Here is a 12,153-nt window from a genome sequence, read left to right as displayed (position 1 = left end):
AATAAAAATTTATAACACGATCCAAATTTACGTTCATCTTATTCTCCATCATTATCTGATTCCAAAAACATATAAATATGTTATATTTGGATTAAAAACAAGCTCTGAAAATTAAATATATAAAAATTATTATCAAAATTAAATTGTCGAAATCAATTTAAAAACACTTTCATCTTATTCCTTGTCGGTTCCTGATTCCAAAAACATATAGATATGATATGTTTGGATTATAAACACGCTCAGAAAGTTAAAACAAAGAGAGGTACGGAAAAGCGTGCTATCCTTCTTTGCGCAACTACTACCCCGCTCTTCTTGTCAATTTCACTGCCTTTGCCATGAGCGGTGGACTGACGATGCTACGAGTATACGGTCTTGCTGAAAAATGGCATTGCGTTCAGTTTCATTCTGTGAGTTCGACAGCTACTTGACTAAATATTGTATTTTCGCCTTACGCGACTTGTTTTAACTTTCTGAGCGTGTTTTTAATCCAAACATAGCATATCTATATGTTTTTGGGATCAAGAACCGACAAGGAATAAGATGAAAGTGTTTTTAAATTGATTTGGACAATTTAATTTTGATAATAATTTTTATATTTTTAATTTTCAGAGCTTGTTTTTAATCCAAATATAACATATTTATATGTTTTTGGAATCAGCAAATGATGGAGAATAAGATGAACGTAAATTTGGATCGTTTTATAAAACATTTTTTTTTTTTTACAATTTTCAGATTTTTAATGACCAAAGTCATGAATTAATTTTTAAGCCACCAAGCTGAAATGCAATACCGAAGTCCGGGATTCGTCGAAGATTACTTGACCAAAATTTCAACCAATTTGGTTGAAAAATAAGGGCGTGACAGTGCCGCCTCAACTTTCACGAAAAGCCGGATATGACGTCATCAAAGACATTTATCAAAAAAATGAAAAAAACGTTCGGGGATTTCATACCCAGGAACTCTCATGTCAAATTTCATAAAGATCGGTCCAGTAGTTTAGTCTGAATCGCTCTACACACACACACAGACACACATACACCATATGACCCTCGTCTCGATTCCCCCCTCTACGTTAATACATTTAGTCAAAACTTGACTAAATGTAAAAAGGCGATATGCTCCCCGAGGACCAACAGAAAATGCTGGTCTGATAACAAGCCATCAAACATCGTTTTTGCCATCATTTTAGAAGAGCAAAAGTACGCACAATAATAGACGGAGATGAATTCAGGGCCCCAAAGCACGTCATAAGTTCGAGATAACACGTCATACTTGTCTGTGACGTCAAACGTAACCTGTTCGTCGCTTTTCTTCCAGTCTAAAAATGTACAGAGCTGCCATCATATTTGCGAGTTTTTGGCATAGCCTTTTCCTTTTGAGTGTTTTATGACTTTTCGTTGTGCATTCTGCAATTACAGAGAAAAGTTGCAAATTGACCATGAGTTGCTGCGGTAATTATCAACATTGATTGGGTCTTTGAGAGTGAATGCTTACAATCGTTGTCCTCGGAAACACGAATGTCGGAAACACAAAGACAAAGTCGCGATGGATCCACATATCAAATAATCAGTCTGATTGGCTCAGTTTTATTTTGACAATCCACATTTTACCTGAAGCTCAAACCCATTCACCACTTCGATTTGTCACATGTGAACAGTGTTTTTTGTTGGTTATGAATGAAAACTCGTAAAAATGGAGACAGTATAAGATTTTTGGTGGCTTGTTGACAGACCAGCTTTTTTGTTGGTCCAAGGGGACCATATCGTCTTTTGTTTCATCTTTATCGACCAAGGCCGAAGGCCGCGGTTGATAAATATGAGACAAAAGGCGATATGCTCCCTAAGGACCAACAACAAAGTGCTGGTCTGACAACAAGCTACCAAACATCGTTTTTGTCATCATTTTGGTTGTGCAACAAAATGCACAATAACCCACAGGGAGACGAATTTTTAGAACCCAACTCCGGGCCACAAAGCATCGTCACAGTAGCACGAGATAACACGTCAAACTTGTATGTGACGTCAAACGTAGCTTGTTGACGCTTTTCTTCCAGTCTGAAAATGTACAGAGCTGCGATCATACCTGTGAATTCAGTAAGTGTTGAGCATATTTCTTTTCTTTTAAGTGTTTATGACTTTTCGTTGTGGATTTTGCGATTACAGAGATAAGTTGCAAATTGACCATGAGTCGCCGCGGTAATTATCAACATTGATTGGGTCTTTGAGAGTGAATGCTTACAATCGTTGTCCTCGGAAACACAAATCCAAAGCCACGATGGTTCCACACATCAAACAATCAGCCTGATTGGCTTTTACTTTGACAATCCACGTTTCACCTGAAAGCTCAAACCCATTCACCACCTCGAGTTATTGCATGGGGAACATGAGATTTATTTACCAGGTGTTTGTGAATGAAAACTCGTGAAAATGATGACAATTAGTAATATTCAGTGTCACTCGATTCAAACACCAATTTGTCTGGAGCTTAACAATATTGCACTATTTTGGATTGATTTGGTTTCAGCGATGTCAGTAAAAAAAACATTTGTTCTTTTGCTTGTCAATTCTCAACCACCTCTTCGCGGTGTTATCGGTTCGGGCTCAGAAGATATTTCATCCGAGTGAACTGTTTTATTAAGGTTCGAAGAAAGATCCTCAAGTAACAGTGTATGCGTCAGGGGTAGGGGAGGGAAGTTGTGTATATCAGGGGCGGATCAGTTCATTTTATGGGGGGGGGGGGTTCCAAAAGTATATTGTGAAGATATGGGTGCGAAGCGCCGAGCCGACGGCGCAAAGCGCCTAGCTTGCTAGGGGGGTCCGGGGGCATGCCCCCCCGGAAAATTTTGAAAAAAAGGATGCAAAATGGTGCAATCTGGTGCATTCTGAGGATGATCATTACCAGTTTTAGGCAGCAGATTTTGTCACTGATTAATACCCCCAAAAATTGAAACTCAACCCCAAAAAACACACAAAAATATTTTTATTTTTTGGCTGGGGGGGGGGGGGTGTTTCCGGAAACCCCAGAAACCCCCCCCCCCCCTCGTCCGCCCCTGTATATAGAGAATACTACATGGCTTGCTGTGTCGTACCAGATTTACACGAGTTTTTTTTTTAAATATTGAACTGCGAGCGAAAGCGAGCTGTTCACTATTTGAAAAAGCAACGAGTGTAAATCTGGTACGACACAGCAAGCCATGTAGTATTCTGTTTATCCTACATACTGTACTTACGTGTATTTTACTGAAAATGTCCTGCAGACGAGGCAGCTAAATTGAAGACGCTTGTTTTGGAACCTCGATCTCTTCTAAAGTCTCGTGCAATCTATTACGTCAAAGCAAAGAAACGTCACTCTGAAAGTGTGGCGTGACGTGTTAGTTCTAAAGATTCATCGAAGGTAATTAGCGAGCGCAATTTTTGTTTCTATAATGACGTTTGTCTCGGTGACTTTGGCATCATAAGCAGTGGAAAAACAGGTCCCTGCCAGACTTGCTTGACATGACCTCATTTACATGATATACACACGTGTGATTTGAACGATTATTATCTCACGGGTGTCTCTCTCACGTATAGGATAATAGTGACGTTTCTTTGCTTTGACGTAATAGATTGCAGGAGGCTTTAGAATAGATGGAGGTTCCAAAACAAGCGTATTCAATTTAGCTGCCTCGACTGCAGAACATTTTCAGTAAAATACACGTAAGTACAGTATGTAGGATAAACAGAATACTACATGGCTTGCTGTGTCGTACCAGATTTACACTCGTTGCTTTTTCAAATCAGTAGTGAACAGCTCGCTTTCGCTCGCAGTTCAATATTTAAAAAAACAACTCGTGTAAATCTGGTACGACACAGCAAGCCATGTAGTATTCTCAATATGTGAAAGTATCGAAATAGACGAATTTCGGAACTAACTCTGTCAAGAATTTTAAGTGCTGTGGCAGAGTTATGCTCCAAATAGGGGAAGGTTGCCTAATACGGACCACTTTTTGTTTCATGCTGATAACCAGCTTGTTTTCTTTCAAAGAAGTTTCATTTTGTGTTTGGTAGTCTTTCTCTCTTCAGTTAACCGTTAGGCCAGGCTTAATTAGAGCGATTAAGCTCTAATAGACATTCAGCAACTGGTCCATATTAGGAGCCTGGGCGACTAATATGGACCAGTGAAGAGGCCTTCACGATTTCCAAAGAGTATACTTCTAAGAACAAAGACTGACCTTAAACATAAAGCAGAGGTAATGCGAAAGTGACTGAACCTGCCATCGGCATAAAGCATGTAAATTCTCATTACAAAAACCCGTACGAGAATCTTGTGATTGAATTATTTATAAATAAATCCTTGGTTTATTTTTCACACAGATATTGCTGCCGTCACTTTGAACACTTTTGTCATCGTTGTGTCCATCCGGAACCGGAAGTCCTTGAACCCGGCTGACGCATTCGTGACGTCACTTGCCGTGTCCGACCTGGGCCACCCTCTGTTTGGCTACCCCATTTGTATTGCTGCAGCGCTGCAACACCGCTGGACATTTGGCTACGTCGGTAGGCGTCACTTTTTACAGTTAGTCAATATAAGACTAAATGTATTCCGACAGACATGGAGGTGAAGATGTATGTATGTGCGTGCGCGCGTGTGTATGCGAGTGCGAGTGTGTGTGTGTGAGGTGTGTTGTGGAGAAGACAGCTATGTTTGAGATATTATATAAATTTTTATCCTACATACGTGAGAGAGACACCCGTGAGATAATAATCGTTCAAATCACACGTGTGTATATCATGTAAATGAGGTCATGTCAAGCAAGTCTGGCAGGGACCTGTTTTTCCACTGCGTATGATGCCAAAGTCACCGAGACAAACGTCATTATAGAAACACAAATTGCGCTCGCTAATTACCCTCGATGAATCTTTAGAACTAACACGTCAGCCACACTTTCAGAGTGACGTTTCTTTGCTTTGACGTAATCGATTGCACGAGGCTTTAGAAGAGATCGAGGTTCCAAAACAAGCGTCTTCAATTCAGCTGCCTCGAATGCAGGACATTTTCAGTAAAATACACGTAAGTACAGTATGTATAGGATAAACAGAATACTACATGGCTTGCTGTGTCGTACCAGATTTACACTCGTTGCTTTTTCAAATAGTGAACAGCTCGCTTTCGCTCGCAGTTCAATATTTTAAAAAACAACTCGTGTAGGCTAAATCTGGTACGACACAGCAAGCCATGTAGTATTCTCTATGTCATCCATAGCCAATGGTCAGTTTTAAGTTGTCCGAAAAACAATATTTATCTCTCTGTTCATTCAGGTTGCCAAATCCACGGCTTTTTGGGATTTTTGTTTGGCATAAACAGCATGATGTCTTTGGCCTGCATGAGTTTCAGTCGATTGCTGTCTATAACTCAGCCCAATTTTGGTGAGTCTGTTATACGAACGTACACACACAAACAAACACACACACACACTCACACACATTGACACACTGGCACTGCCAAACACACACACACTTTCCCCCACACACAGACGCATGCACACACACACACACACATACACACACCGGCTGACACACACTGACACACACACACACACACACACTTTACACACACAATTAAGCACGAACGCGCAGACACAGAAAACCCACACCCTCCAAAGTATTTTGAAATGTTAATCATTGCAAAACACACTTCTAAAATGAAGATTAAGTTTTTGTTTGACAATATCCCCATCAGTTGCTTCTTTATCTCGCTAATTTTTAAACTCCATGTAGAGTGCAAATATTTTCTAACAAATGCTTAGTGAAACGCTCGGCTTGGGCGGTTAAAACTCGCGAAAACAACTACACGTACTTTGATCGTTGTTAGAACGATTTTTATTGCAGAAATCAAACATTAACGATATGACCTCACATTTAGAGACGAGTATATACACATGCACATTGCTACCTCTGAAGCTATTGCTTTTTGACGGAGTGAGTTCACTGAAACAACTAAAACTAAAGGGGGGAGTTTACGTCCTCACAGAAACTAGGCCCCTATTTCTTTTTGGGACAAGAGTTGGTGATACGCTAAAATGCTGAAACATACTATACTATGGGGGTCCTTTACGTCCTCACAGATACTAGTATCTATTAGGGACATGAATATAGGTAATGTGTTAAGGGGGAGGGGGAGAGGGAGGGAAGGAGGGAGGGAGGATGTCGGAGCGGCTAAGAGTGGTGATAAAAGTGTATTAAAAGATTTCGGTTCGTTTCTTCGTTTCTGTACATATTGTCTTCAAAAGCGTTTTTGGGGTAGGGTTTGTTTTTTGTTTAAAAGAAAACGTTTATTTCGAAAAAGAATGCTTTTTAAAGAGATAAAAATTTCAGATCCACTTTATAAAACCGAAGGTAAAAAAAGTTGATCCAGCTTTATACAGAGAGAAAATAAGAACCAGTATATACAGTACGCACGTCTTGTTATATTTACATTTTAAAAGGCTATGCCACAGTGACACAACGAACATCCATACACACAAATATGTATATCTACATTTACTGGCAAGCCAGGCACTCCGCCTACGCCCCGGCCGTCAGCCAATGGCGCAGCTGGCATGGGTGCCTGTGCCAGGAATAACTTAAAAGCTCGGCGAGGCACCGAGTACATATATCACGGACATCTAAAAGTACTTTTAGGGTAAAAGGGTTAGTTTTTGAAAGGTGTATTTATTAGGTAAGAAGGTTTGTTTTATTTAAAAGTGGTGGCCTGCCATTTTATAGCCCTTGGCTGGGTATGGGTGGGGAGGGGGGGTAAGGCTTCATCGGTGGTGTCGTGGTAGCACCTGGTTTGTCAGTTTTTAGCCATAACAAGGGCCTGCTGAAACAAGAATCGGCGACGAACACTTGAACGTACACTTGCAGCTACAAAAAGAAGGAGTGGAAACAAGAGGAAAAAACCAACTCTAATAATTGGAAGTATTGTGACTAATCTCAAAATATAAATTAGCTGTGTGTTTTCGGTATAATAAGCCTGACATTAAAAAAAAAATATTGGTTGCACAAACAATTGAGGGTCTGTGCTAACACACACACACCCACACCCGCCCGCAATTACACAGTAACACACAAACGCGCGCGAGCACACATGAACACACGATTTAGAGGATGAATACATGAAGCAAGACCACAGATGAACAGTTTTAGGTTAATACTTTATTTTTACACAGCGATACCAACAAATATTTGTGTGTGTGCGTTTGCAGCCCGGCACCACGGAGTGTGTATAGTAGCAGTGTTGATCGCGTTCAGCGTAGTGTACTCCGCCTTCTGGTCGCTGTGTCCTCTGCTGGGCTGGGGCCGCTACGACCTGGAGCCCTACAAGACGTCGTGCACGCTGCAGTGGGACCAGCCTGACACCACCTTCGTCACGGCCTCCTTCATCGGCTGCCTGGCGCTGCCCGCCCTCGTCATGTGCGTCAGCTACAGCCACATTACCGTGCTGGCCCTCGCCACGGCCGCCAGGCGGAGGAGGTGGTCCAAGCCCGACTCTGCCGCCCTTACCTGGAGTAGGCAGGAGGTGCGTCTCGTCAAGGTAGGCTGCTCACTTTGCTTTAAACTTTTTTCTCTCTCAAGGAAATCATAACACATCAGTAATGGGAATAAAAAGTAGGGACACGAACTCCAAACACTTTAAGATAACACGGAGAGTCGGACGTATCAGCTAGCATTGATATACTATAGGAAACAGTCATAATAAAAACAAATAAATAAAAGACGTCAAGAGCAATACAAGGCACGCATAAAAAGGTAGGAGAGAGTAAAAGCGAAGGGGGGGGGGGGGGCGGGTGGCGCAAACATGCGCTTGGGTAATTGGTGAGCGCATAATTATTTTTTTCAACAAGAAACGTATGAGTCATAACCCGCATTAAAATTGGAATAAACAGACACTCTCTTTATCAGTTACACTGTGCTAAACATGCACAATTCAGCCCAATAAGGTTAAAAGTATACAAGAATATATGCACTCATTGTAACTAACAGAACTGAGCGGTCAGTTTTACCAATGAAATATTGTACAGATTCAAAAGTTATCTTGAGACTTCCGCCTTACTTTAAAGGCACAGTAAGCCACCCGTAAACCATCACAGATACTGTCAGGCTTTTACACACAGTACAAACACCCTTCCATTTGAGTGCTCACCAAACGGGAACATCCTAGGTAAAGAGCGAGCAATTTTCAAAGAATTAATTTTGCGGAGAGAGTGTCAGAGACAATCGGATCGTGGTGCGTTTTGGCGCTAGACCTAACTTTTAAAATCTAAATAATAAATTGACAGTTTGTTACACAAACATTTTGTACTGTGTGTAAAAGCCTAACAGTATCTGTGATGGTTTACGGGAGGCTTACTGTGCCTTTAACAATATGTCAACATGTGGCGTTTTCATTTCACAGAAGCTGCTTGTCAACTGCGGGTAGATGGTCATATATTTATACTCCTAAACCCTCGCCCAATCACCTCACCTGATTCGCCTCTGCACCCTGATCAAGGCTGGACGTGACAAACACCTGTTTACGTGATAGAAACACAAAGACACACTGACACAAAGACAGAGTCACACACATACACACGCACACACACACACACACAAACACGCACACACACACACACACACACACACACACACACGCACACACACACTGATACACACACCCACGCATACGTTCGCGCATGTTCAGAAACACGTGAATTCTTGGGAAAGAAAAACGATAAACTAAATAGACAAACCAAGCAGGGTAAAATATATAGCAATTTCATGTTTTCCATCTGTGCAGTTAAACGTTTAGTCAGAAGTACTGAGGTTCTGTCTTCTTGCGAAGCTAAACCCCAAAAACCTGTGTAGAGTAGTCCGTCCAGTCAGTATTTGTGTTTTAGACCACTAGCGTTCGTGGCTACTGATCTGGTGCATGTGACCGTGAAGGGCTGGGCTGTGTTGCAGCTGACCGTGGCCATGTGCTCCGTCTTCCTCCTCAACTGGTGTCCCTACGTGGTGTTGGCCATGCTGAAGGCCTACAGACCCGGGGTGCACATCCCCGTGCAGCTAACCCCCCTGCCCGCCCTGGCCGCCAAGTGCTCGCACCTTGTCGACCCCATCCTCTACTGCCTCCTTAACAAGAAGTTCCGCCGCCTTTTCCCGCGCTTCGTCACCAAGCGGAAAGTAGCAGAGTCGGGTAGGGACAACACCAACCCCAACGTGGCGCTGCAGCACATGTTACAGAAGAGGGTGGGTGGCGGGGACCGGTGGTTAGAGCCCGAGTCGCTGAACGTGTCGCTCAGCACAGGGGGTGACAAGACACCTGTCACAGTTACTACCACTTTCCCCTAGCCGCTTGTGCTCGCCCACCTCACTGCACATCACACCTTGACAAGCTGACTCAGGACTAGTTTAGTGTCGCGTTTTACTGTGCATTACTTCTCCCGCGTTGATCTGGGTTTTTTTGACAGACGATCTTAAAACTGAGTTCTCATAATGAACAAGCTCTCCAGCAAAAGATAGTACACAACGTTTTTTTCTTGCTGCCAAGTTTAAATTAATGATATAATCTCAATATTCACAAAGGCCTACATATAGGCCTAAATGAAATAATCATAAACAAAGATAGGCTAATCACCTGAAATCGTGTTCATTTTGCCTTCAAACTGTGTAGAATAGCCATTGTTTTGTTGATCTGGCAGACATAAGTAGGGAGTCACAATTAAAAGTCAGAAAATTGCCAGATCAGATTGCCTCTTTTCAATCTCTGAATTCAAAAGCCAATGAGACTATCAATGTCATCAAAAACACGTGGTAATAATGGAAGGGCGCTGGTTCTGTGCCGCGACGCTTAGTTTTCGAGATAGGTGTGACTGACGAAGTGCAGGACGTCACATTCCAAATAAGCACGACTATGTTGCAGGTGGAAGCCGCTGAGATTGCATTTCTTCGGGAGGTTTCCGCAAAAATAGATATTACACGATTTGCGCGAAACAAAGCAGACGATCTCTGAGATCTCTGTTCGTCTCGTGATAACGTTATTTTGTATGATAACGATTCACTTGCAAACTAAAGTATACAATTTGGTGTGTCAGTGGTAAATGTAAATAGAAATGTGTAATACAGACAATTCAAAGCAAACAAATAAACGTGTTTTTCTCGTGAAAATGTTGCCGCGTTGTGCGGGTGTTTGGGTGGCCACGTGATGTACACAAAGCAAAGTGCGGGACGGACTCTGCTCTGTGCTGTAACACTGGCAAGTTCAAAACACGAGAAAAACGACTCGATTTCGTTATGCGGGCAGCCACGGGGGATGTATGTATTTTTCAAATGGTTGTAAAATAAGTCTTGTATTTATCACCGAACTCAGGCCCTGTTCTTTTTTTCGTCACACCTAAAACCGTTATTTCTTGTGAGCGACGCAGCATTATAATAAGAATGTGTGTGTTGTGACTCGGCACACACACACACACACAAACACACACACACTAACACACACACTAACACACACACTAACACGCACACGCACAGGCACTGATACTCACACGCAAGCATACGCGATCTGGCACGCGCGCGCGCATTCACGAACACAGTGCCGCACAAACAACCACATACGCACGCACGTACGCTTACATTGAATCATCGGACGTGATAATACCCGAGCAGATCGATCCAGGACAGTTGGTTATTTGTTTCTTTCTTTCGTGAAGCTCACAACAAATATTTTGACTGTGTTCATCCAAAGTGTTTTGAAACATGTGATCCAAAAATAAAGACAGACTCTATAATGCACTTTTGAAAATGATGACATGCCAAGAATCAATATTTTTCCAGCGTCGCGGACGACGCTGGTATCTGCGGTCGGGAAGACTTTCCACGAATTTGCCACAGGGCGCCGCCATGTTTTCTGTGCTCGACTGCGAGCAGACCACAGGCACATTACACCCAAAATTCTTGTAGGCATACACAGACGCAACATAGCATATACAGACAATAACACCCACAACACTTCAACTGCATATGAAAGGAATAAAAATAAATCCGCAAATCAGTCGCGCACAATTCACCAGTTAGAAAAACAAGGAGTACCAAAGCGGCGTGCAGAAACTAAACTGACTCGGAGACTGAGAAGAAACATTTATCACACGATGTGGATAGCAAACATTAAAATAAAACAGATAAGTCAAGCAAAAAATAAACACAAATATCGAAAACACAATAAACAAAGGTAAAGAAAACAAAAAGAGATGCTTGCCGACAGTCAGTGTGTGTGTGCGTGGTTTGCCGTGTGCGTCAGCGGGGTGTGTGTGTGTGTGTGTGTGTGTGTGTGTGTGTGTGTGTGTGTGCGTGCGCGTGCATGCGTGCGTAGGCTACGTTCTTGCGTGTGTGCGGCGTTCGAATGAGAAAGAAGAGAGAGAGAGGATTGAACAATGACTCGAGGTCACGTTCTCTGTCACATGAATACATATACACACACTGAAGGCTACTTCGGACACGAACACTTGCCAACAACTGTGGTTGGACATGCTTTTGAAATGTAATATTTTTTCGACATGATTTCTGGACATACGAATGCCGCTGTGTTGCCTACTGATGTTGCGAATGATGAAGGTTTTGAGTTGACTGACCTTGAGGAGGGATTGCATCAGGCGTTTATCGTCTCAAATTATATCCTTGCTACTTTTCAGGAGTCAACTATTGCCATTCATGGTAACTTGGATAGTCAATGTTTTTATTTGTTTGATTCCCATCAAAGAAACAGAAATGGTAACCATTCTTCAAATGGCGCTGCAGTTTTGATGTCATCAAGTTAATTCCTTTGCAGAATTGATTGATTTTCTCAAAAGCCATTATCAATGTGTTTATCAATTAACACCTGTTCATTTCTGTCCAACTGCAATGCAAACTCAATGTGGAGGAAACAAGGATTCATTACAAACAAGTCATCCCTGTACATCAACAGATTTATGTACCTCAATCAATACTGCTAGTATGAGTGACAGGAATCTAAAAGAAAAAACAACCAAACGCAAATGTACTACTACTTCTACGACTCGTTTGAATGTAAAACAGAAATGTAACACTATCTGTGACAATGACGGTTCTACGACTCGTTTGAAGGACAGTATAGATCGAACCTTAACCCACAACTACGACA

General features: G+C 42.1%; 1 protein-coding gene across 1 annotated transcript; it reads left to right on the top strand.

Annotated features, from left to right (window-relative positions):
* Positions 1-4,413: 4,413 nt before the first annotated feature.
* LOC138975906 (opsin-5-like) lies at positions 4,414-11,908 on the top strand. The gene is made up of 4 exons (XM_070348674.1): positions 4,414-4,535; positions 5,298-5,405; positions 7,226-7,554; positions 8,961-11,908. Exons 2-4 carry the CDS (start codon positions 5,345-5,347, stop codon positions 9,345-9,347), a joined length of 777 nt encoding a protein of 258 aa, XP_070204775.1. The 5' UTR covers positions 4,414-4,535; positions 5,298-5,344; the 3' UTR covers positions 9,348-11,908.
* Positions 11,909-12,153: the final 245 nt, after the last annotated feature.

Source organism: Littorina saxatilis, linkage group LG9 (assembly GCF_037325665.1).
Source record: "Littorina saxatilis isolate snail1 linkage group LG9, US_GU_Lsax_2.0, whole genome shotgun sequence".
NCBI classification, from domain to species: domain Eukaryota; kingdom Metazoa; phylum Mollusca; class Gastropoda; order Littorinimorpha; family Littorinidae; genus Littorina; species Littorina saxatilis.
Note: the sequence above shows the minus strand (reverse complement) of the source record. Positions and strands in the feature narration are given on the sequence as shown.